This window comes from Aquarana catesbeiana, linkage group LG03, assembly GCF_042186555.1.
Source record: "Aquarana catesbeiana isolate 2022-GZ linkage group LG03, ASM4218655v1, whole genome shotgun sequence".
Classification (NCBI taxonomy): domain Eukaryota; kingdom Metazoa; phylum Chordata; class Amphibia; order Anura; family Ranidae; genus Aquarana; species Aquarana catesbeiana.
In genome coordinates, this window is record NC_133326.1 from 616,431,491 (window position 1) to 616,458,933 (window position 27,443).

Below are 27,443 nucleotides of genomic sequence, written 5' to 3' on the forward strand. Positions count from 1 at the left end.
TGTCCGCGTACAAGTCGTAACCCCTTCGGAATATGGGTGACACCTAGTCCCAAACAATTTTGCCGCTGCTCCCTATGTAGTCTGGGCAGTTGGGGTTATCCACATGACTTTCTCATCCTTAAACCACTAAACTATATGTATAGTCTGTTGCCCAGTCACAGAGCTTATACATCTTGACCCCATATCTGGCACGCTTGCTGGGGAGATACTGTTTGAAAGACAGGCTGACAGAAACGCAAACAACTTGATAGGGAATAAACAAAGCTGCGAATTGTTGGTTGAAGTGTTTTACGAGGGGCCGAATTTTGTGGAGTCGATCGTATTCAGGGTCACCCTGAGGACCACCGAGTTTATTGTTATTGAAATGCATGAATCACAAAATCTGCTCATATCTAGTCCTGGCCATGGAAGCAGAGAACACGGGCATGTGGTGAATTGGGTCAGTGGATCGAGATGACCGCAACTCATTTTTTTTTTAGTTATGCCCATGAGGAGGACTAGGCCCAGAAAGTTCTTAAATTCAGTAACCTTAATAGGTTTCCAGACAAATTCTCTGGCAAGGGTCAAATGGGGATTTGCGGCGATAAATTGACCAGCATATCATTTGCTTTGGTCCACAATAGATCTGTAGAGATCTTCCGTGTAAAACTGCAAATAAGTCAACTGAAGTAAAATCCGCTGTTTCCACCTGAATTCCGGTTTGGCCGGTGAATGGGGGAAGTACAGGTGCTGTAGAAGTGGTGGGCTCCCAATCACAATTGGCAAACGCAGCAGGAAGGACACTATGGGCTGTACGAGCCTGCATTTGAATTGTTGATAGCTGCGGGGCAGTACTTGTGCTAGCCACCACACCAGCGTGAACTGCATGTATGGGACTCGCCACGTCACCAAGTGTTACTACAGTGCTGGTTTGTCAAAGACCAGGATGTACTAGGCTGCCAGTGCTTGCCAGTTTACCAGAAGGTTGAGCGGCACTAGTACTGGCTCTCTGCTCTATATGAGAACTTTGCGATTGTTGCACCTCAGCGACTGAAGAATGGGGTCGGGTACGCCTGATTTTAGCAGGGACCACTACTCCATCGTCAGAGCTATTTGTCAGAGTGCTCTCTACGGATTTGTATACTGAGCCTGAATCTGACAGCGAGGCTTTCCCTTTGCTCTCATCCGTCATGCTCAGCAACGTGTAGGCCTCTTCACTAGTGTACCTCTGGACATTTTGGCCACTAAATTTATAGGTACAAACTATTGCGACTCACAGGCAAAAGAGCACCTGGTTGTCAGAAACTGCTTCAATCGTTACCAAAATTTTTTTAGCGTTTGCAGGGATCAGGCGTGACTCTGCTAAACGCTGCAGTTATGTGTGCTGTGTTTTGTAAGTGACAGTGATCTATTGATACTGCACTTGGGTGGGCTGGGCTGGATGGAGGGGCTAAACGCAGGTGCTAGCAGGTGTCTGGGCTGATCTTGCGAATGCTGCATTTTGGCAATACTATACTACTTGGGACACTAATATAGTTCTGATCAGATCAAAGATATTGATCCGTTCATACACTATACATATAAGGGAGGTGTATGGTGTGTGTTTGCGCTACTGGAACTAATCTGACGCTGCCTGGGATTGACGTGTGTGTGCCTACGTGTACTGGTGTTAGTGTATTTTTTGGTGTACTCACAGTAAGATGTCCTCTCTTCTCGCACTGGAACTGAAAAGGGCTCCACGAGAGTAGGTGACATCACTTCCTCTGCCTGTGTTTACATTATACAGGCAGAGGACAGTTTACCATTCGCCTGTACCGATCACAAAGACCAGGCCAGAAATCATTGGCCTGGGTCTGGAGACTGGTTCTAGAACGAATTTGATTGTAGGGGGGTGCGGGCGTGAGCACCGTACAGCTTTGGTGATTAGCGCAGAAGAGCTAATCTGTCGCCGTATAACCCCTTCCGATTTCATGCTGGCGGCAATGGCGCCACATGGAAGAGAAATGTTACACGGCCTGAGAAAGAAAATAATATCTTTACACAAAGGTGGAGGCTACAAGAAGATCAGCAAAGCTTTACTTATCAGTCAGAATACTGTAGCAAAAGTGATACAAAAATTTAACAAAGATGAAACTGCAACCATCTCACAGAGACGTCCAGGCCGCCTACGGAACTTAACACCTCGACAGGAGCGTCTTCTGGTGAGAAGGGTTGAAGAAAATCGCCATGCAAGTTTACTGCAGTTAGCTAAAGAATTAGAAAGACTAACTAGGATGATTGTTTCCCATGACACAATACGGCGTACACTGCAGACGATCGGCATGCATGGGTGTCGTCCACAAAGGAAGCCTCGCCTACAACCCATGCACAAAAATCCTGCCTAGAATGTGCCAGGGCCCATGCTGAAGAAGATGATGACTACTGGGGAGTCTGTACTCTGGATTGATGAGACCAAGATAAATGTTTTGGGAACTGATAGCTTGAAAACTGTATGGTGTCGCAAAGGTGAGCAGTACAAAGAAAAATACATGGTGCCTACGGTGAAACATGGTTGTGGCAGTGTCCTTCTGTGGGGTTGCATGAGTGCTGCTGATGTCGGGGAGCTCCATTTCATTGATGGTATCATGAATTCACAGATGTACTGCTTTATATTAAAAGAGAAGATGCTACCATCACTCCGTGCCCTTGGTCGTCGTGCACTTTTCCTACATTACAATAATCCAAAACACACATCTAAGGCCACTGTTGCATTTCTGAAGAACAGGGTGAAAGTAATTCAGTGGCCAAGCATGTCTCCTGATCTGAACCTAATGGAACAATTATGGGGAATTCTGAAGAGACAAGTTGAGCATCACTCTTCATCCAGCATCCAGGCTCTAAAAGAGGTCGTTCTTGAAGAATGGAAAAAGATACATGTTGCAGTATGTCATCAACTTGTTCATTCCATGCCTAGAAGTCTTGGTGCTGCCCTTACAAATCATGGAGGTCATATAAAATACTACATGTAGTAGTTTGTTGTGGGGTGTATTCATTTGTGCATCAACTAATTTGAGTAAAACTGAAGATTTTGTAATCTTAACTTATATTATTAAATGTACTTTTATGTAATGAGCTAAACAAATGTTCTATAAAGCTTAGTTTTGTCAAAATTTTGGAAATTGTTCTTGTGTTCATTGAGATATTGATTAAAATCTTATTTCAAAAGGGGTGTACTCATTTATGCTGAGCACTATATGTGTGTGTATATGTATGTGTATATATATATATATATATATATATACAGTAGACCAAGGTATTTAGTAAGAGGCATGGTGAGTTTTTTGAAGTTGTATTTTTTTTTGTTGTCCTTTTTTTATTTTTGTTTTTTTTAAATTAAGAAACAATTTTTTTCTCAAAGTTGTCATTTTAACAAGCTATTTCTCACACACAACATAGACATACTTGCAATTACACACCAAAACACATTCCTGAGTGTGGGAAATACCACGTGTGAGACTTTTTCACAGCCTAGATGCATACATTTTGTACTCTCCAGTTTTAGTAAATTAACCTCAATGAGTCTTTTGAAAAAAACATTTTTGCCACAAGACTTTGGAAAGTGCGGAATGAAAATATAAATCATTTTTTTTAATACAATGTTTTCAATATAATAATAAATTGCTCACACAAAGCATGGGTATTCTTAGGCATTACACCTCAAAACACATTCTGCTACTCCTCCCGAGTAAGAAGATACCACATGTTTGAGACTTTTTCCACAGCCTAGCCACACAGAGGGGTTTGACACCCAAGAAGCACCTAAACAACTTCAACTCTGTGCCAATTCTGACATTTTTCTCCTTCACATTGTTTGCTAGAAAATTACTCGGGACCCCCAAACAAATACTTAAGCAATGGCCCTAGCATGGTGAGAGTTGCATAGTTTTATGTGCAGCGTTTTTTTTAAATGCACATTTTTTGGAAACCATACACTTTAATGAATTTTGAAGCACAAAAAAAATATATTACCCAATTTTTTGTTAAAATATAAAAGATGATGTTATGCCGAGTAAATAGAAACCAAACATGTCATGTTTTAAAATTGCATCTGACCATGGAATGGCGCCAAACTACGGTACCTAAAAATTCCAATAGCTGACACTTTACAGGCTACTAGTTGAGGGTTACACAGGAGGTCTGGAGTTGGAATTATTGCTCTCACTCTGACATTGGCAGCGATACCTTTACATGTGTGGTGCGATAGCTGTTTTTATATATGTTCAGGACCGGCGCCCATGTTCACATTTGTGCGTGAGCATGAGGGGACCGGGATACTTCAATTACAGTTTTTGCATTTTATAATTTATTTTACTTAACATTTTTACACTTTATTTTTTTAATGAACTTTATTGCCTCAAGGGATTAACATCCTAGCGTATGTGACAGCATGGGTCTTGACAGGACCTCTTTATGGAAAGATCTGAGGTCTATTAAACCCCCAAACCTCTCCTCTGGCCTCCAATGCAGTCAATCAGACACAGATCAGTTTGATGGGCTACTTCCCTGGTTAGTAACGGCCAGGTAAACAAAAAAACGAAACCAGTAGTGACGAAATCCTCGTTGTTTCTAGTTTGTGAGGAACAACATCAGTTCTTCTCACTGTGTGTCCACAGTAAAGGTGGAAGCGGGGGCCCTTTCCTCTGCCTGTAAACTTTTATCAGCTTCGGAAATTGCCAGTACATTGCTGGACAGGAAGCTGTTAAAGTGTTCTAGGGGCATAAATTACACGTTTAATTTCCTAAATATTTATCACATTTTTTGAGGCCCTGGAGAACCAGCATAGTGGAAACAGTTGGGAAACTGGTACTGATTAGCGGTAATCAAGACACTGGTATGGTGGTGATCAGGATGCTATTATGGGGTTATTGCAGTGATCAAGACACTGGTATGGCTGTGATCAGGATGCTGGTATGGGGTATGACGGTGATCTGGATGCTGATATGGGGTATGCGGATGATCGGGACGCTGGTATGGCACTGATCAGAACGCTGGAATGGGGTATAGCAGTGATCATGATGATTGTATGGCATATGGTGGTGAATAGGATTCTGGTAAGAAGTATGGTGGCGATCAGGGTTCTGGTATGGCAGTGATCAGGACACTGGTAGGAGGTATGACGGTGATCAAGGACATTGGTACGGTGTGAGCACTGGTGACATTGGGACAAGTGACAAAGGCTGGCTGCACTTTTTATTTGTATTTTGCTAGGGGCAATAATCAGGGACACTGGGGTGGGCTGGCACTGCAGTCTGAGAGTGTACATGCAGTGTGACAGGCTGCTGTACACTCAGACTGCAACCACGGTTTTCTGATCGGTTTGCCGATCTGTGTGAGAACAGAGAGAACCAATGTTTACCTTCAGTTTCTTTTGAGTACTAGAGAAAGTGATCACCCGGACACAGCGGTAGTGTGATCCGCTGTGTCTGGGGGGGCATGGATCACCGAGCTCCTGAGTGCGCACGCACTCTGTGGAGCCGTGCAGGAGCTGTTGATGTGGGCTGATGTACAGGTGCGCTAATCCGCATCGGCACTGGATGGTGGATGGGAAGCGGTTAAAGGTCATGAAAGGGGCAAGTTAGTCCAGTATAATATAGAGAATAGTACTATGGAAAGGTGGTGGAACATAAACATTAACCAAGTGTAGAAAATGTGAATCAATGTCGACAGCCAAGTATCTGCCCTTAGGGGCATAAAACATCTGTTTGATGGAGCATAGAAAGATTTATGCAACAGAATAGAAACGCCTCAGGCATATGTTGAATAGGTGGTGCGGAATGCTCTCTTAATCCAGTTCCTTCTCAAGGAGAGAATTCTGTTATCTATCAAATTGATTTGGATGATGCGAGGTCTAGAGACTTCATAGATTTGGAAGTGAGCTACTGGACATTCCAGGAAATAGCATTCACAATATTGGTCATAGGGCAGTGATAATGTAAAAAATTGGGGTGGTCTTTACGGTGGTAGGAAGGGGACTCCGGGTGCAAGGTAAAGAAAATCATGAACAAAACCAAGAACTAATCCCCTGAAAACACATCCCTGTCACTCTGGCAAGGTGAACGAGGAAAAACAAGGCCAGAGATACTTTATAACCCTTAACAGATAACACAGAAGGGCAAAACACACTCAAGATATGGGGGTACTGTGGAATAGGCGTTGACCGAAAATGTTTTTTTCAGGGCCGATGCAATACCGTGTTTGCGGTCACCTTTCAGGCCGATAACCGATATCAGGTGCCGAAAACATAATTTTCGACACAAATCTGGTATAAACTGTACATATTAATGTTTTGTTAAAATTTTAAACATAAATGGCTCGTTCTTCACACCATACCTGCATGAAAACTGATGGGAAAAACACACAGATTTGAAAACTGACATCTCTGTCTGCACCATGGTCTGATGAACGAGGTTTAAAAGTAAACTGGGAAAAATAAAGTGCTTGAAAAATAATAACTTATTAAAAAGTATTAATTTGCACTGCACTGATTAAATTTAACCACTTCAATAGAGGGCACTTTCGCACCTTCCTGCCCAGGCCAATTTTTAGCTTTCAGTGCTGTCACTTTTCAAATGACAATTGCACGGTCATGCTACACTGTACCCAAACTAAATTTTTATCATTTTGTTCCCACAAATAGAGCTTTCTTTTGGTGGTACTTTGTGGTTTTTATTTTTTGCTAAATGAATAAAAAAAAGACCAAACATTTTGAAAAAATAAGTGTTTTTCTTTGCTTTTGTTATAAAATTTTGTAAACAAGTAAGTTTTTTCCTTCACTGATGGGCACCGATGAGGCGGCACCGATAAGGCGGCACTGATGTGCACTGTTAGGTGGCCCTGATATGCGGCACTGATGGACACTCATAGGTGGCACTGGTGGGAACTAATAGGCGACATTGGGCATTGAAAGGCTGCACTGATGGATACTTATTGCTGGCACTGATAGGCATCACTGGTGGCACTGGCAGGCATTTTTCTTTGGCACTGATTGGCAGCTGCCTGGGCAATGATTGGCATTTCCCTGGTGGTCTAGAGTGGCATACTTGGTCCAGTGTGGTGGCCATCCATGGTGGTCCTGGCGGCGTCCTGGACGAGCATCTGAGGGGGGCTGCGCTGATAATCAGCACTGACCCCCCGGTCAGGAGAGCAGTCAATCGGCTCTCCTCTACTCACGTCTGTCAGACGCAAGTGAGGAAAAGCCGATCAACGATGACTCCTGTTTACATCGTGGTCAGCCGTGATTGGACATGACTGATCACGTGGTAAAGAGTCTCTGTCAGAGACTCTTTACCTAGATCGGAGTTGCAGTGTGTCAGACTGACGCACAACGATCGCCGCGATGCATGCCCCCGGGGGCGCACAGTGGCTTGATATTCTGACGTCATATGACATCCGGTCAGGATATTGCAACCACTTTGCCGACGTCATTTTGCTATATGGCGGGCTGCAAGTGGTTAAAACACTACCACAGTGCAACAGTGGACACTACAGTTTCTTCAATACTCCCAGTTAAGTAGAACAGTATAGTGAAGAAAACATAATATTTCAGCGTGTTCCCCTGTTAAATGGGTTCTGTTTTTTTCAGTGGCGTCACTAGGGTTGGTGTCACCTGGTGCGGTAAAATTTGGTGTCAACAACCCCCCCTCCCCCATCACTGAGCAATCCGGGGCACTGAGCAGGCTAGTGCATCAGCACAGCTCTCCAACCTGTGTAATCACCCTAATGTAACCACCCCACCCTGTGTAATCCCCCTAATGTAACCCCTCCCTGTGTAATCCCCCAATGTAACCCCTCCGTGTAATCTCCTTAATGTAACCCCCTGTGCAATCTCGCTAATGTAACCCCCACTGTGCAATCCCCCTAATATAACCCCCCCCCCCCCCCTGTGCAATCCCCCTAGTGTAACCCCCCCCATGCAATCCCTCTAATGTAATCTTCATAATGTAACCCCCCTGTGTAATCTCCCTAATGTAACCCTGTATACCCTCCCCCAATTTACAGACCTCAGAACAGCGTGGCTTTGTCCACACATGTCCATCCATCTAGGCTCCGTCGGCTTTGAGGAGTGTAATTGTGATAGCCAGCCAGCACCTCTCCCCGCCTGCCTGTCACAATAATATTCAATTGCAGTGCCGGTTCCCAGAGGACATGCAGGCCCTGAGCACTGGACTATGGGACTCCAGAGCTGTCTGCCTCTGCCTCACCATTCTTTCTCCTCCTCCCTCCCCCTACATCGCAGGGAGCTAAGGAGACACAGCAGAGATGCTGGCGTGCGCACCGGAAAGAGGAAGAGAAGAGAGCCGCAGCGCCTCTCTCAATCCAGTGCTGTGCTGGGTGTCACCCGGGTGCGTCTCGCTCCCCCCCTAGCGACGCCACTGTTTTTTTTCATATATTGTTGCCACTTCACTAAAAACACACTCACCTGGTACAGAGGAAGGAGGTGCAGAGAGGTATCTTCTAGCATGAGAGGCCAAGTCTTTTGCAGCGTGCCTCATTTTCTTTCCACCACTGAAGAGGATCACCACTTATTCTGTCAATTACTGGTTTCTTCAAATAGAGATGAAGTTCATCATCCAGGCTGATTTATTGATGCAGATTCAGAAGAATCCTCTGCATGAGGCCCCAATAAAACGCTGAACATGCCATGAATTTGACCACGATGAAGATTCTCTTCTGCCCGTTGTCTTTTTGGACGTTTGTTTTTGCAGAATCCTTCTCTTCCAGATTAGTAACGTGCTCTTTCCGACTTGACCTTTCTGCAGAAACCTCCTGCATCTCGTGTTGAATATCTTCTGTCAGCCATTGTTTTGCCTTGGCTAATACTTCATCAGAAGAGAAAGCATGATCCCTGTATCGAGACTCCAAAAGACATGCCAGCACATTTTTATTCTCATGCTTCTCAAAGCGTTTGGTGAGGCTTCCCCTCATGACCTACCTGAATGTTTTAATGCCACGTATGTTGGGTCCTTCAGATTTGTCTGCCGCAATGTCGCAGTCCCGCCACCATTGCCAGTAAAAACATAACAATAAAAATAAAATTTTTTACCAAAAATATGTAAAATATTGGCCTAAACTGATGAATAAATCAGTTTTTTATATATATAAATTTTTTGGGTATGTATTATAGCAGACAGTTCAAAATTGTCGGTCTTTTTTTGTTAATATCGCAAAAAATTAAAACCGCAGAGGTGATCAGATACCACCAAAAGAAAGCTCTATTTGTGGGGAATAAAATGAAATAAATTTTATTTGGGTACAGCGTCGCACGACAGCACAATTGTCAGTTAAAGTGACGGAGTGCTGTTTCGCAAAAAAATGGCCTTGTCATGAATGGGGGTAAACCTTCCGGAGCTGAAGTGATTAAACTGAGAAAAAAATTATCTTGCGTCTTAAAAGCTGCAAAAGACGTATTCCACTAAATGGGAGATTGAAGCATAGAAATACTCAGAATTCTTTACTTGCTAATATTTTAGGAGGTGAGACGGATGGAAGAACTAACCACTATGTCTATTGCAACCCATCAGTTTGCTCATTCTTGGTCCCTATGGGATTCTTCCCCCCCTCCATTCTTAAATCTTCTACATATACTACGAAGAAGTCCTATTTTAACCATTAATATACAATGGCTTAATATGTAGAAAGGTAAAGACTAGGGCTATGCTCAAAAAGCCTTTTATTACAAAATGTTTATTGCCCTAATTGTATGTTTCAATGTTGAATCGAATATTTTCTGTGAGTGGTTTTATCAGCGTCCCACCCCTCCATCAATAAAGATGCTGTTAAAGTGGTAGTAAACTCTACTACATTTTTATTTATTTTCCTCCAGCGTTCCCTGCAGTGTGGTGCCATAATGCTCTAGTCTACACTGCAAACTAGCACATTATGGCAGACTTTTCTTTAAAATGGAGCCCTCCAGTGCTGCACTGTCATCTCTGCCGGCATTTCCATTTTTGCTCATGCACACGGGAGTCGTCATCGCAGCACGGGACTCTGTTTTCAGGGCGCACACAATGTACATCGAATGCAGAGGGTCACTGCCCATGTGCAGCGTCTTTATCGGCCAGGGCCGTTGTGAAAATCTTCCAAACTGCTCACTAGGAGATATTCACCATGTCTACAGGTAAGACTTACCACAAGCTTACCTGTAGGTACAGCTTTTAATTATGAATCTGCTACTGATTAGGTACATACATATTTTTATGTATATTGATATTTGACTTTTGTACTGCTTGTACATGCATTGATTAAGCTAAATGTAGTTGTAACATTACGCTGTCTCTTTCTTTTATCCCCTTTCTCTGTATAAATAAATAAATAAGTATCCAATAAAAACAGAATTCATGAATTTATATCCAGAAGAAGATATTTTCTTAGTTGAACAGTATTGGAAGCAGGCTCTTTAAACATTTTGACTGAGTTATATGCAGCTACCTTCAGTTGATTGGACACTAGGGAAAAAAAAAGGGGTTCAGGACATTCCCCAATGTAACCACTCCTAGCTAGCCTTAGTTTTGCTAGTGACCTGGGGTGATGGACATCTTCTCTCTACTTAGATAAGCTTACCTTCTTACTTTGGAGGTTTTTCTCCCTCTGATATTCCACCTTTCTTTTATTAAGATTCCTGCTGCACCATAGTTCAGTCATATTGCAGCACCTAATGCAACTTCTGAATTGGTTAATTCCTTAACTGATCCCCTTTGTGGCTTTCGGAGCTGCTGATCGCCCTTCCAGAGCTCGTAGTGGGGAGATGGTAGTGCTGGGGTTAATTGTATTCAATTTTTGTGTTTAAGAGCACACCAGTACTATATCTGCATGCATCCCTCACAGTGACCAGCGCTTATTGTGCAGCCTAAGTGAGTACTGTTACTGCCACACCTTGTTTTCATTGGGGTAATGTTGACTGTGCACCCTGCATCTTTTTCTTTCTGGCCCGGACTTTGGACCAGCAACATCTCCAGGCTGTCTCCTGTGGGTACTATATAGCAGCTTTACCAGACTACCTAAGTTACTGTGGCCCACAAGTGCTTGTCAGCAAGACATTTTCACTCCCTCTCTATTATGGTGGAGATCATGCGTACCCCTCTGGGATTGATATTTCTCAAGCATGGCAGATCCTAAATGGAAGGAAAAAGGGTAAGATTGACTTGTTGGCTCAGCTGCTAGCTTCATTGAGGTGGTAGTTTATCCGCTCAGGGCTTCTAGTACCCTTTATTTTCTTTGAGGATTGCCCTCACTCTGACTCCCTTCCTTCCTCTGGTTATTCTGCTGGGCTGTCTGCCACACCAGCTTGCTCTTTATAATCCAGAAAGGAATTTTCTGCCACAATTTCAGACTTCATAAGGAGATATTGTGGCCTTCTTGCCCTTTCAAAGTCCCCTCCTGAATTAGTCCTTGCCCTTGAACTAGACATGTTATCTGAAGAGCAGGTGGCAATTGAGTATAATTCTTATCTTTCTTAGTATTTGAATCAGGATGGGACACCATTAAGAGATTTCATCCAAGCTAAAGGATACCATTGCTAGCCCTATTGGCACTTTACATTCCTGCTTAGCATTGGAGCAGCCTAAGTCAGCTCACCATAAGGTGAGGGGGCCCTTAAATTACCTAAACTTACCAAGACTTTCCCAGACCACTTGCTGATAGAATCTCTCCTGTATCAGGACATCATCTGGAGAAGACTTTTACTCCTCCAGAATGATTCACTCAACAGTATCTGGTTAAAGCGGAACTTCAGTCATTTTTTCATCTTTCCATCTATTAAATCTTCTGCCCTTGTTGTTTTAACTTTGAATAATAATTTTTTTTTTCTGCCAGTAAATACCTTATATAGCCCACTTCCTTTTTCTTGTCTGGTCATTAGCCTAGGCTTATGACATGCACAGCTCTCTCTCTCACACTCGTGAGAGTTTGCCAGGAAGGGAAAGATGAGTCATAAGAGGACCAGTGAGATCTGCAGAGCTGGAGGTGTGCCTCTGTGTAAATCCAGGAAGTTGACAGGCAGCAGCTTCTGCTGCCCACAGTTAAAATGGTTGCAGCCAGATTCAGTTGAGTGAGATTTCTACAGCATATTAGGCAAGTACGGAATCACAGTATATATAAAATAATATGCAAAGTGGTTGGAGGGAAGCTTCAGAATGGCAAACTTTTTTTTTTTTTACAAATTATGTGAGCAGACTGCAGTTCCTCTTTAAGGAATGTTTCCTAGGTAAGTGGGCCCTTCCTGTGGTAGATCATGACATATATTGTCTTATCCAGACCCTCATGTTTCCCCAGAGGATTATCACATGTTCAAAGACTCGGAAGACAAGTGGTTAAAAGCCTTCCTTGGCAGCCCTGTATGATGCCTCTGGTATGAAGTTAATGGACGAAACATGTCAGGCATTTTAATACTGGCATTGGTAATAGTTTATACTTGTTTAACTAAATCATAATTACACTGTGCTTTTTTTTTTTCCAACTCTTGACTGTGTATCAAGTTTCTGCCTGATATACTGGAAGAGAGGCGGAAAGTCACAGGTGATTTGCAGCTGCAATCCTGTTAAACCATGCTGCTTTGGAGCTCAAGAGGGATCAAAGAGCTTGGAAGAGTCAGATGTGCACAAGGTGATTGCTGTTGCTATGGGTGACTACCTAGAGAAGTGATTATTGGAAGGCTGTAACAAAAGCATTTATAGACTTTCAGAAATGAGTCTGACGTTTCCAGTGAGTGCTGAATCGTAACAGATATTGTTATGTATTTGAAAGCCCAGCTAATGGAATAACAGAGAAAAGTGCAGTGCTACCTGTCCTATAAACAATTTTGCAGATACAAACAAGTAATGGAGGCACCCTCAATGCCAATGTGTCTCTAATGATACCATCAATTTGTCAGTTCAAGGAGAAGATTTTTTATCTTAATGCATTCTATGCATTAAGATAAAAAACCTTGTGTGTAGCAGCCACCCCAGCACCCCCTTATTACTTACCTAAATCCCATCTCTCTCCAGCGATGTCCATGAGTGTCTTAGATGTCTGGGACTCTTCTGATTGGCTGAGACACAGGAGCAGCGCCATTGGCTTCTGCAGCTGTCAATCAAAGTCAGCCAATCAGGGGAGAGAGGTGGCTGGGTCGGGGCTCCATGTCTGAATGGACACACGGAGCTTTGACTCGGCTTGGGTGCCCCCATAGCAAGCTGCTGGCTTTGGGGGCACTCAACAGGAGGGAGGAGCCAGGAGCAGCGAAGAGGGACCCGAGAAGAGGAGGATCTCGGCTGCTCTGTGCAAAACCAACTGCACAGAGGAGGCAAGTATAACCTAAAAAAAAAAAGAGAGTTTACAATCACCTAGGATTACTAGAAAGGTTTGCGTGGTGGTTTGTAACAGCTGTTGGAGTACTGTTATTATTTGGCAGCCCACGAGTGGGTTGATAAACTGCGGCTAAACGTCAGTATATACAAGCGTGATGATATTTGTGCACCCATCATAATAGATGCCTCTGTCCACATTTAGTTAGGTATTGTGCTATTGTGTAAAAGGCTTAGCAGATATATTTTTCAGATCTCCAGAGTGAGTTTTCTCTTCATATGCACAGGATTATTTGGCTTAAATGCTGGTCAGCTGAGCTCCCATGCTAGAAACTCCTTGTGCGTTTAACCTTTAAATGCAAACCTGTTTGGTCCATCTTTGGATAAGTACACCAAGGAGATCACAGGGGCTAAGAGTACTCTCCTACCCCAGAAATAGAAGGCTCATGCCTCTACTGCTCTACTGGTAGGACGTTCATCCCTCCTAGTCTTCCAATGCGAAGTTTAAAACTTGAAAATACTTTTGTAAGAAGGCAGATCTCCAAACTAGCTAGGACTGGTTCCAAGGTCTCTTCCAAGTGATTTGGTGCCCCCAATTTTAAGAGTGGAATATGTCTCTGGGCTTACTGGTCCTAGAAAATTTGAGATGCCTAGGTCTAGAATGTCACTTCCAGTTGCTACAAACTGGAGTTTAGCACTCTTCTTCCTTTCCACATTATGCTGTCAAACTTGCCTTCTTCTCAATCTTGGCTGGCGTATCTGCTTACTGCTGCCCAGCAGCTCTTGTCTCAAAGGGTCATCATCCCTATACCTACAGAAGAACATTTTCAAGATTACTACTCTTAACTTTTTAGGTTGCCAAAAGGAACAACGAAGTCCTGCCTATTATGAATTTTAAGACTCAACTTATTCCTACATGTGCAAAACCTGCCAGGTTGGTTATTGCCTCCCCTCTCCTGGGGGATTTTCTGGCCTCAGTAAATATCCAGGATGCTTACCTATGCATTGCTATCTTTCCGCGCTTTGCTGTTGGCATATCTGGTCAATTAGGCAGTGCTGTACAACCAGTCTCACTCCACACCATTGAAACTCAACATTCTGGCACAAACAGACCTTTTACCTTTTAATACCCCATGTGTTTGATCCCCTAAGGCCAGATTAACATGGTGGATTTGGATTTCTGTCTCAGCTCTGGAGTTAGGAAGTCCACAGATTTGAAAGGTTCTTGCATTGGATGCCAACCTCTCGAACTGGTCTCTGACATCCAGGGAGCTTGGTCGTCTGACGTTTGCTTTCTCATCTATATTCTAGGACTAAAGAATATTTGATTGTCTCTTTAAGCTAGACTTCTCTATTTCGAGGACACCCAAAGAAAATCCAGTCACAGTGCCATTGCCGTGCACTATGTCAGTAATTAAGGACGCACCAGAGGTCATGCCACTTGGAGGGAAGCCAACTTGATTCTGCCTTGGGCAGAACTTTACTTTCCGGTCATGTCCGCCATCCTCATTCCAGGCATGAAAAATTTGTAAGGCAGACTTTCTCAGTTTTTGGCATCTGGGTCCAGGGAAAGGATCCTGGAGATGTTTTCAAGCCCTCTTCCATAGGTGGTAGATTCCAGACTTGAATGCATTGGCTTTTCAGCATCCCTCAGCCTTTTTTCAGATTTGCAAGACTGCCACCTGGCCTTCTGTTCATGCGTTTTGTTAAGTTTCACTAAACAGATGTTCATGCTTCCTGATGCTAGTTTCGGGTGTCAGGTGTTAGACTGCTTTGAGTCTGTCAAGCCTTCTAGACCAATTTGTTACGCGGGTCTGTTGGCTTTGTGTACTGTGTTGCCCACCCTCAGTTGGACTACTTTTGGACATCCCAGTCATAATGAAAAGTATGTCTAGTGTCCTGTACTGTACTACTAGGAAAATTGGATTTTCTGCTTACCTGTAAAATCCACTTTTTGGAGTACAGTACAGGTCTTTTCCCTCTGCTCTTAAAAATTGAGGTTTGCTGGGAGTGGGAGGGGTTTATGTGGGGGTGTCCCAGCAGCCTTCTTTCTTTGCTAGTATTCAATTACTTAAATGTAGCTTCATATTACCCAGTCATAATGCTTAAAGAAGAAGTGTGGGTGATAAAAAAACAAACATACATACTCAGCTATGTGATAGCTGCATTGGTCCATTGCTGCAGCTGAGCAGAGAACCTTGACTGTCAATCATTACTCTCAGCTCTGCTCCTCCAGTATTCAGTGGAGGTCTGGCCTTTGGCGGGGGAGGGAATGGCTGTCTCAGGCTCCCAGCGGCGAGGTGAGAGGCAGAGCCAGCTGTTGGTCAGTCATCTGGGTAAATCCCGTCCACTGATCTGTCATTTGGGTGGTCCTCTGACCCAGAAGAGAAGTACGGCCAAAAAAAGTGTTGGCCATAGTTCTTTTAAAGAGCCTGTGTCCCATACTGTACGCCAAGATATTGGTTTTGCTGGTTAGTCAGAAATTCTATTTTACATTAAGCCGATATATACAAATGTATATCTTTTTTTTTTTAAAGATATTTTTATTAATTTTACAAATCAGTTGTACAAAACAAGCACAACAAACATCCACTTAATATGCTCGGTCAGTCATTGGTAAACAGTAATAACATGTAGCTCATATAAACAGAGACAGACATTGGTACATCTGCTAATATTAGCACGCAACTACTCATACAAGCAATTCGTCTGTATATAACGGTACCAATAATTTGCATAAATTATATACTATCCCGGCGCGACCTGTACTTGCCCCAACTACATATCCTACAAGGTGAGGGTCAAAGGGCTAGCAAGCCATCTACCCCAAATTTTATGGAATGTTTTTGTCCGTTTCCTTATTTCGAAAGTAAGTTTATACAGTGGTATCACATCATTGATTAATTTTAGCCATAGGGATTTCAAGGGTGTTGATACACCCTTCCATGACATCAGGATGGTCTTTCTAACGTAAAAGTAGAGGATTCGTAGTAATCTTTTGGCCTGTGTTGGTAGTTGTAAATCTCCAAAGATCCCCAACAGGCCATTTTTTGGGTGGATGATATTGGGGAGGCCTAAAGCAGAGGAAATGAAGGAGCCTACTTCCACCCAGAAGTCCCGAACCACTGGACAGGTCCAGAAGCAGTGCATGAAATCAGCACTCCCTCCACAACCACGAAAGCATTCAGCGGAGGTCTTCAGCCCCATTTTGTGTAGTCTAGCCGGGGTAAGATGAGAATGGTGAAAAAATTTAATCTGTATAACTCTATCTCTAGATGAAATGACCGTGGCTTTATATGTGTCTCTGAATTCAGTCCAGTCTTCCTCAGTAAATGAGATGTCCATGGATGTCCATTTTTCCTGCGCTTTACTAAATCGGGGGTTAACGTCCGTCATTAGGGCCGCATAATAGGTAGAAATAAGCTTATTAGGGTCTGGTTGTCTTAGTAGTCTCTCTAGTGGGGGCAAATTAATGGGATTCTTTAGGGAGCCAAACTGAGCTCGTATAGCATGCCTAAGTTGATAATAGTGTAACAAATAAGAGCGTGGTAGGCCAAAGTCTAAGCTCAGTTGTTGAAAAGTCTTAAACCCTTGGGCATCATACAAATGACATAAGTATTTTATTCCCTTAGAGTGCCATCGCTGAGTGTCGGGCAATGAGTATAGTTCCTGCAAAGTAGGGTTGAACCACAGGGGATTATTTGGGGATGTGGACCAGGAATATTTAGAGATTTTTGTAATTATATATCGAAAAAGTAAAAGAGAAGTTACTAGCATAGAGGTGCCTGGTCGACTTGGAACCCTACCTCTATAAACAATGTTATGTAGAGTTTCCATGGAAGACGCAATGGCTCCCTCAGTGGTAGTACATGCATTTGCCGGGACCGGACATAGCCAATCATGCACATGCACTAACTGTGATGCTAAGTAATAAAGAAAAAAATTTGGAAACGCCAACCCCGCCATATGTGATGGCAGCCTTAACGTCTCCAGTGCCACCCTGGGGGTCCCCCCACTCCACAGGAACGTTGTACAAATCGTATCTATCCTTTTAAAAATAGATTTGGGGATTTTGCAAGGGGAGTTAGCCAGCACGTATAGCAGTTTTGGTAAGTAGATCATTTTAAGTAGGCTTGCTCTTCCCATAAGATCTAGGGGCAAGTCCATCCACTGCTTAATTTGTTCCTGTAGTCTATTCAGTATGGGGTCTAAGTTATTAGTAATGTAGGTGGATAAAGGCGATTGTACCAATACCCCAAGGTATCGAAAGGAAGTTACTACCTGTAAGTTGGAGTCCGGGTGGATCTGGGAGATTCCTGCTGAATCCAAAGGGAACAGGCTGGATTTGTCCCAGTTCACCCGGAATCCAGAGAAATCTCCAAACCTATTAATCTCGGCCAACAGCGACCGAAGTGATGTATTAGTATCTGCCAGATACACCAAAGTGTCGTCTGCATACAATGAAATACGTTCCTCAATGGTAGCAATAGGCAGGCCTTTGATGGAAGGGGATGTACGAATTCGAGCCGCCAGCGGTTCCATAGCCAAGGCGAACAGAAGCGGGGACAAAGGACATCCCTGCCTCGTGCCCCTTGTAATGGAGAATGATTTAGTGATTGAGGAATTAACGCGCACTCGGGCTTGGGGGGATGTGTAAAGTAGTCTAATCCATGCCACCATGCGAGGACCGAAACCATACACCTGCAGCACACGAAAGAGATATGGCCATTCCACACTATCAAATGCTTTACATGTGTCCAAAGACACAATGGCACGGGTACGTGAACACTCATGAGGGTATTGCAGGTTGTGGAATAGTCTGCGGATATTCATTCTTGTGGACCGTCCAGGTATAAAACCCCCTTGGTCACTATTGACCAGGGACGTAACTACAGTATTTAAGCGGTTTGCAAGCACTTTTGCTAGGATCTTAACATCCACATTTATGAGGGATATTGGGCGGTATGATTCACATTTAAGTGGATCTTTGCGGGGTTTCAGCAGGAGCACGATCAAGGCTACTCGCATGGTGGGGGGAAGGATACCAGCCTCCAAGGCCTTATTATATGTACGTAGCAGAAATGGGCACAGTAAATCCCTGAATTGTGAATACCATTCAGTGGGATAACCATCCAGCCCGGGAGTCTTGTGGGCTGGCATTTGAGCAATGGCTACTGCAATCTCTTCAACTGAGATGGGAGCGTCTAACATCTCCCTCCCCTCAGTAGAAATGGAGGGGAGAGATATGTCAGCAAGGTATTCGTTTAGCTGGGGTTCAGTGTACTCAGCTCTAGAAGTGTAGAAGTTTAAAAAAGTTTCCATAATATCCCCAGGGACCTCACTCATTTGGCCTGTCTTAGTATAGATACGAGGAATGGATACTGGAGGGCGATCAGGCCTTGTCAGATATGCTAGAAGGCGTCCAGCCTTGTTACCATGTTCAAATGATTTCTGTGCTGTGTGTAACAGTTTCTTTTTTGTAAGGTCTAACAGACGTATTTCATATTCCCTACGTTTCAATAGCCATGTTTCTCTTGTGTCTGGGGTCGGATCAGAGGTATATACAGATTCTGCCTGTACCATGGCAGTTTCAAGTTCCGCTGTATGCTGTTGGTTGTTTTTCCTCAAGACCCCAGTGATGGACATAAAGGTGCCCCTCAATGAGGCCTTGAAGGCCTCCCACTCAATAGAAGGGTCCACTGTCCCCACATTGTCCCTCCAGTATTCCTTAATACCTTGCCTACATGTTCCCTGTACCACCTCATCTTCCAGCCAATAAGAATTTAACCTCCAAATGGAGGGGGTAGATCCTGGAAGGATGGTGAGGTCCACAGAAAGGGGCGCATGGTCTGAAACCCCTCTAGGTAGATAGGAAGTTGCAGCGACAAAGGGGAGAGTGTCTGCTGGGGCGAAGGCCATATCAATTCGAGACATGGTTTGAAATGAGTCTGAATGACAAGAAAACTGACTATCATCTGGGTGTTTCCAGTGCCATAATTCAGTAAGGTCATAAACCTGCATCCAGTTCAAAAGGGAGGGAAAGGGTCTACCCCTACCCCCCAAGCGATCCATGGCTGGGTCCAGTACAGCATTAAAATCACCAATGTAAAGGAGAGGTCCGGGGGGTCTATCCAATAAGTACAGTGACAATTTCAATAGTACCTCTGCCGAAAAGGGCGGAGGAATATAGAGGTTAACAATAGTAAACGTTATTGAGGAGATTTGTAGAGTAAGTATGACATATCTCCCATTTGGATCTGTCTTGACCTGTAAAGTTTCTGCTGGGAGGGATTTAGCCACTAAGATAGAAACTCCCCTAGAGTAATTTGTGTGCGTAGCATGATAACCCTGAGCCAGCCATGGACGCCTAAGGGCCCTCACCTTAGTGTCAGTTAGGTGGGTCTCCTGTAGACACACCACATGAGGACGACATTTCTTTAGGACTGAAAAAACGAGAGATCGTTTTTGGGGGGCATTCAAACCTCTAGTATTCCATGACACTATTTTTAAGGACCCTGACATTGTAAGACAAACAATATATCATGATCATAAGGACAAATAAGCACATATTTATCTAGTACCTCACAGGCCGCGCCAGGCCACATGCATTCAATGATATGTATAGCACATTTCAAATACCTATGTTTACTCGAGTCTGTATTGCCAGTATACAGGCCCGAGCAAGCCAATAAACCGTTCCGAGCAGCATCTATATAAATTGCAAAAAAGAAAAAAGAGGGAAAAAAACAAAAAAAAGTACAAAAGAGCACAAAAAAGTGCAAACCTTGTTTGAAAAACTGCAAATGTATATCTAAGAAATATTTTAGTAATTTTATTTTAGTAAGATTCTGCTATGTAGATCCATCCATAAAGCTGGACTGACTTCTGCTAAGTATTGGCTTCTTTGTTCCTTTCTAATGTATAGTAATTTGTAGACTGCAGGTGTGGCCAGGATATGCAGCTAGCATACGCAGGACAGACGGAGGCCTGTTTCTTATAGCGGACATTACCCACAAGATTATCCGAAATGACTCTGTACTTGACATCATGTAAGTTAATATTACGCAAGATATGTTTTATACCTATAAATAGGCGGTTTAATACTTAGATAGGACTGCCCATAAGAGCTGTTGAGTTTTTTTTTGCTGCCGAAGAGAGAGTAGTTGAACAAGAGCATGGGGGAATAGCGAATATCCATTTTGAGCTTACGAATGTGTTATCCACAAAGTGCTATTTGACCTTCTTGAAGGGGGAGCACGTGTGGCACACGTCACGCAGCGTGGCTAAAGCATTTTTATTAATGAGCACATTGTAAGGACTTCTCTTTAAATCTCATATAAAGACTTTTGTAATTGATCTCTTGCTTTTATGCATTTAGTGGGAGGTGTTTTATAGTGTACAATTTGTCTTAACAGTACACTTAATTTTTCTAATTGGTGAACATAAGCACTTTATTGATGGGATTTCATTATTTTGTTATATTTGTAAGGATTTTTATGCACCACTAGCACTTTATTGTTTTACATTGTAATATTTATAGTTTGATGGAGATTGTGATATTTGAAGTGTTTACGAATAGTTTTCACTGCATTTTTTATTATCACACGTATATTACACATTTGTACACAGTAGCACTTTGATAAGAGGAGGGTGTATTTTAGTTCTGGACTACTATACACTTTCATTGGTGAGAGGAAAGTGCATTGTAGTTTAGTTCCCCCTTTTTGTATTTTAGATCTTTTGTATCCTGGTTTAGGATACATAGAGTGGAAGCAGCTGCAGTATAGGGACATCTATAGCGCAGAAAGTTTGACATTCAAGTTATTTTGCTGCCTAGTGTCTCACTCCTGTAGGTGGCGCTCCAAACAAAACTATAACTTGTATAGAGTAAATGGGGAAACTGGAAACGAGGCCGCAATCATATGCATTCCACACCTCGCTTTAGAATCGCTGGTATCCACGACTCGATTAGATGTACAAACCAAGACAACCATAAACAAACAAAAGATGAACATGCAACCTTTTTGTTTATCTTTGTCTTGGTTTGCACACAAAAAATATAATTTCTTTATCATACATCATGGGACACAGAGACTAAGTAATAACTTTTAGGAGTTTTGGGCCACCTTCTGGTGATGGACACTGGTATACCCAATACAGGAAGTTCACTCCCCTATATAACCGCTCCTCCTTCCAGGAGTACCTCAGTTACATAGTTACATAGTAGGTGAGGTTGAAAAAAGACACAAGTCCATCAAGTCCAACCTATGTGTGTGATTATATGTCAGTATTGTATTATATATCCTTGTATGTTGCTGTCATTCAGGTGCTTATCTAATAGTTTCTTGAAGCTATCAATGCTCCCCGCTGAGACCACCGCCTGTAGAAGGGAATTCCACATCCTTGCCGCTCTTACAGTAAAGAACCCTCTATGTAGTTTAAGGTTAAACCTCTTTTCTTCTAATTTTAATGAGTGGCCACGAGTCTTGTTAAACTCTCTTCTGCGAAAAAGTTTTATCCCTATTGTGGGGTCACCAGTATGGTATTTGTAAATTGAAATCATATCCCCTTTCAAGCGTCTCTTCTCCAGAGAGAATAAGTTCAGTGCTCGCAACCTTTCCTCATAACTAAGATCCTCCAGACCCTTTATTAGCTTTGTTGCCCTTCTTTGTACTCGCTCCATTTCCAGTACATCCTTCCTGAGGACTGGTGCCCAGAACTGGACAGCATACTCCAGGTGCGGCCGGACCAGAGCCTTGTAGAGTGGGAGAATTATCGTTTTATCTCTTGAACAGAGAATCTCTGGAGTTTTTTCGCCAGTTTCTAAGGTGTTTGTCACGAGTGAAGATGTGCTCTGAGTAGTTCCAGGAGGGGTCCATGCTGGATTTAAATAACCTCCACATACCGGATCCATCCAAGCCACTGAAGCCAAATTGGATGGTACCCAGGCCTCGCATAGAAGAACAAGGTTTTGCCTGTAAGCCTCTCTTTTGAGGGCTGGACCCCAGGACCCAGGACTCTTTTTGGTCATGCTACATTACCTAAAGTTGATCCTGAGGGGTGCTATACAGGTCCTAAGGTGTGGAACCCTTATAATAGGGACCCGGTCTTTGAAGGTTTACTAATGCACCCGTGATGGGTGAAGTTTGGATCTGTCTTTTTTCAGCAGTATCCTGCAGCGAGAAAAAGGTAAGGGAAAAAGCCTAGGAACTGTAAAAAGTCCATCTATGCCTTTTTCTTCCATATGAAAAACATTTTAATGCCTTAAAATCTCCACTAGAGGGAGTAAAAATACACATACCTTGGTACGTTGTTTCTCTGCAGCTCTGTGTTCAGTTTCAAACAGCGTGTGTTTGTCCCAGCAGCAATAGGGGGTTCTTAACCACTTGCCACCCGCCGGCTGTCACATTACGGCTAGGCGGCGCGGCTCTCGTTCTGGGAGGGCGTCCTATGACGCCCCCGCCTTCACGGCCCACCAGGGGGCACGCACCGCCGGCGGCACTCGCACGCGCTCGCCGTGTCACTGGGGACCCGATGCGCATGCCTGGCGGTCGCGATGTCCACCGGGCACCCGCGATTGCCCCGGGAAAACAGCATGGCCGTTGATCTGTGTGTGTAAACACACGTATCCACGTCCTGTTAGGGGAGCGGAGACTGATGGTGCGTTCTAAGTACAGAGGAACACCGATCGGTGTCCTCCCCTTGTGAGTCCCCTCCTCACACAGTTAGAATCACTCCCTAGGAAACAATCCCTCGATCACCCCCTAGTGTTAACCCCTTCCCTGCCAGTCACATTTATACAGTATTCAGTGCAATTTTATAGCACGGATCGCTGTATAAATGTGAATGGTCCCAATGTGTCAAAAGTGTCCGATATGTATGCCACAATATCGCAGTCATGATAAAAATCGCTTATCGCCGCCATTACTAGTAAAAAAAAAAAATAAATAAAAAATAAAAATGCTATAAATCTATCCCCTATTTTATAGACGATATAACTTTTGCGCAAACCAATTAATATACGTTTATTGCGTTTTTTGAATACATATCGGCCTAAACTGAGGAAAAAATTTGTTTAAAAAAAAAAAAAAATGGATATTTATTATAGCAAGTAGTAAAAAATATTGTTGTTTTTTTTTTTTTTTTTTTTTTTTTTTCAAACTTGTCACTCTTCTTTTGTTTATAGCGCAAACAATAAAAACCGCAGAGGTGATCAAATACCACCAAAAGAAAGCTCTATTTGTGGGGAAAAAATGATAACAATTCTGGGTACAGTGTTGCATGACCGCGCAATTGTCATTCAAAGTGTGACAGCGCTGAAAGCTGAAAAATAGCTTGGGCAGGAAGGGGGTGAAAGTGCACTGTATTGAGGTGGTTAATTGAACAAAGATGTTCCTCTCCCCCCTGGGGAAACTAAGAGGCTGTGGGGGTAAGCTTATTGTGTATAAATGTCTCCTGTTAAAACATGTGGAGAAAACACCCCCCCCCCCTCCCAGAGGGGTGCGGTGGTGGCTTCCTATGGGTAAATGACTCACATTTAGATGTTAGCTGCTTGTTAATGATTTGGATCAAAAGCCTTGTTGCGCCAAGCCTGGTTCACATAGAAAGTCTGGCAAGCGCAAGACAGCGATTGCAGCTTACTTTCCATTGGGTCGGCATTGCAGACCCGAATGCCATGCTGTCAGTGCGCGCACTAAGGTTCATTTTAAAACAAGGAGGAGGGCGGTTACTGGAAGGGCCGTGGCTTAAGGCAGGCAGCGCCGTGTGTGGGACGTAGCGTCCACGTGGAGCACACGGCGCACAACTGAGGACGCCAATCAGGCTCATACCTGAAGTTTTTTTTATAAAACAGAAGTTCTCATTGTCAGTAGATCTCTAGTAGAGCAGCTGAAGAGAAGAAGTCTGTCACACAGGACACAGGAGCGCTGGGGCATGTAAGGGATGTATACAGGCATTTCCAGTACAGGAAATACATGGTTACTCAGCATCAAGCTGATTATATGGTGGCATTGTTTTTCTAGACTATTGCTCAGCAAGTAGTACATTTTACTAGAGTGCCTCTGCTTTTGTGCTTAGCACTATGGCTTCCAGAGTTACCACAAAGGTACCAAAAGTTCCACCCCCAAGCGCTGGGAACGCCAGTCATGCCTCCACACTGTCATCCTCTCCGGAGATACCAGATATGGCAAGCTAGGGTGAGTCATTGGAATCAATTGGTGGTGCAACTGCTTCTCACACTTCAGTCCCTGTATACGTGACTGAAGATGCATTTTCCTCTGCCCCGCAGGGCCTAAAAGGAATATTAGCGGCTTTAATTGCATCCTCCATCCAAATGGATAACAAGCGTGCTAGATCCCCCTCCCGCACCTCAAACCCTTTACCAAGGGAACAGTGGGTACTGGATGAGGTATTACCCTCAGGTGATCATGTGGAAAAACAAGCAGATTATTCCTCTGTGGAGGAAACAACAGTTGATCAACCTTTTTCTGCCTCGCAATCCAGTACAAACTCTCCACTTTCATGCTACCTCTAACAGAGTCAGCTGAAAGTTTGATTTCTTCCTTGGGTTCTTTAAAACCTTTACAGCCTTTTCATGCGTTTCCGGTCCATGCATTACTAGAAAAGCTTATTCATGCTGAATGGGATCACTTGTATAAGCATTTTCTCCCTCCAAAGAGATTCTCAGTTCTCTATCCCATGGAGGAGAAATTCACCAAAAGAGGGAATGTACCAGCAGTTGACACGGCGATTTCCAGTGTGAATAAAAGTTTAACTTGTCCAGTAGCAAATGCTCAAAGATCCAACAGATAAAAAGTTAGAATTCCTGTTAAAATCCTCTTTTTCCTTGGCAGGGGCCTTTACTCAGCCTGCAGTCGCTGCAATTGGCATCTGCCAGTCCCTAAAGGACCAGTTCAGAGAGGCCCTTAAGGAGGTCCCTTCACAACAGGCCCGTGAGTTGGCCGAACTACCAAAGGCATTATGTTTTGCTATAGATGCTATGAAAGACTCTATTCATCAGGCGTCCCGCCTTGAGCTTGTCCTAGTTAAAAAATTGGTCAGCCGAAGCACCTTGCAAAAGGCTTCTGACTAGTTTCCCTTTTCTTGGGGATCGACTATTTGGGAAGTATTTGGATAAATACATCCAAACAATTTCTAGTGGGAAGAGTACTCTTTTGCCAGTCAAAAGAAAGTATAAACGTCCTTCATTTAAACTGACTTTTTCTCCTGCGCCAGGGGCGTCCACCTCTAGGCAGTGGCCTCCGCCGTCAGACTCTAGAGGAAAACCTCAGAGTCATGCCCAGGCACAAAAGAAGTCCTGGGGCCGAAAATCTGCAAAGCAGAATACTAAAGCCTCATTGTGAAGAGGCGCCCCCTCTAGCCAGACTGGGGGGAAGACTTCTGCAATACTCAGAAGTCTGGCAAGAGGAAATTCAGGACAGATGGGTCATCTCCATCATGTCTCTAGGATACAAACTAGAATTTCGGGAGTTTCCACCGTCTCATTTTCTCAGATCAAACGTTCCCAAAGATCCAGGGAAAAGGCAATTTCTGTTTCAAGCATTAAACCCATTACTGGTTCAGGGGGTGATCATATCTCCACAAAAGAGCAAGGGAGTTTTATTCAAACCTTTTTACGGTACCAAAACCAAATGGAGATGTCAGACCCATTCTAGATCTAAGAATCAAAATCAGTTCCTGAAAATCCGCTCCTTTCGCATGGAGTCGATCAGGTCAGTAGTTTCTATCCTGCAAGGAAGAGAACTTCTGGTGTCCATCGACATCCGGGATGCATATCTGCATGTTCCTATATTTCCCGCTCACCAAAGGTTTCTGCGATTCTGTGTAGAACAGCAGCACTTTCAGTTTGTAGCCTTACCCTTTGGGCTAGCTACACCCCCCCCCCCCCCCCGCGTGTTCACAAAGGTGCTGGCCCCACCTCTAGCCAGGTTAAGGGCACAGAGCATAACAGTCTTGGCGTACCTAGACGATCTTTTGATAATAGACCAGTTGGTGACTTGTCTGGAGCAAAATGTATGCATTACAACCAGTTACTTGGAAAGTCTGGGTTGTATTCTCAACCTAGAGAAGTCTTCCTTAAAACAGCTAAAAATCTGGAGTATTTGGGCCTGATCATAGAGAGAGCCCAGAAAAAGGTTTTCTTGCCTCTGGCAAAAATCAACTCGTACGAGAGCTGGTGCGGATGGTCAGGTCGAAAGGAGATCCCTCCATTCGCCTTTGCATGAGGTTGTTGGGAAAGATGATGGCTTCGTTCGAAGCAGTCCCCTATTCCTAGTTCCATTCGAGACTGGTGCAAAACAGTATCCTGTCTGCTTGGAACAAAACGATCCAAGCTTTGGACTTGCCAATGCGGCTGTCCCCAAGGGTGTCCCACAGCCCTGAGCCTTGCCCATCAACATCCTAGAGATTCGGCAGTGCATCTGGCTCTGAAGGCCTGGACTTCCAGGTTAACCATTTCAGCCCCGGAAGAATTTACCCCCTTCCTGAGCAGTGCGTTTTTTGCGATTCAGCACTGCGTCGCTTTAACTGACAATTGCGCGGTCATGCGACATGGCTCCCAAACAAAATTGAAGTCCTTTTTTTAGCACAAATAGAGCTTTCTTTTGGTGGTATTCGATCAGCTCTGCGGTTTTTAGTTTTTGCGCTATAAACAAAAAATAGTGACAGTTTTGAAAAAAAAAAAAAACGCATTAATTTTTACTTTTTGCTATAATAAATATTCCCAAAAATCTTTTTAAAAACTTTTTTTTCCCTCAGTTTAGGCCGATACGTATTCTTCTACATATTTTTGGTTAAAAAAATCGCAATAAGCATTTAAGCATTTATTGATTGGTTTGTGCAAAAGTTTTAGCATCTACAAAATATGGGATAGTTTTATGGCATTTTTATTAATAATTTTTTTTTTACTAGTAATGGCGATCAGCGATTTTTATCATGACTGCGACATTATGGCGGACACATAGGACATTTTTAACACATTTTTGGGACCATCTTCATTTATACAGCAATCAGTGCTATACAAATGCACTGATTCCTGTGTAAATGACACTGGCAGTGAAGGGGTTAACCACTAGGGGGCAGTGTAAGGGTTAAGTATGTCCTGGGGAGTGTTTTTCTAACTGTGGG

General features: G+C 43.5%; 1 protein-coding gene across 1 annotated transcript in view; it reads left to right on the forward strand.

Moving 5' to 3' along the window:
• Positions 1-27,443, forward strand: part of PIWIL2 (piwi like RNA-mediated gene silencing 2) — a 503,232-nt gene that overhangs the window by 155,501 nt on the left and 320,288 nt on the right. The window contains exon 8 of the mRNA XM_073622273.1: positions 20,234-20,347. Within this exon, the coding sequence (XP_073478374.1) occupies positions 20,234-20,347 (114 nt within the window). The remainder of the gene's footprint in view (positions 1-20,233; positions 20,348-27,443) is intronic.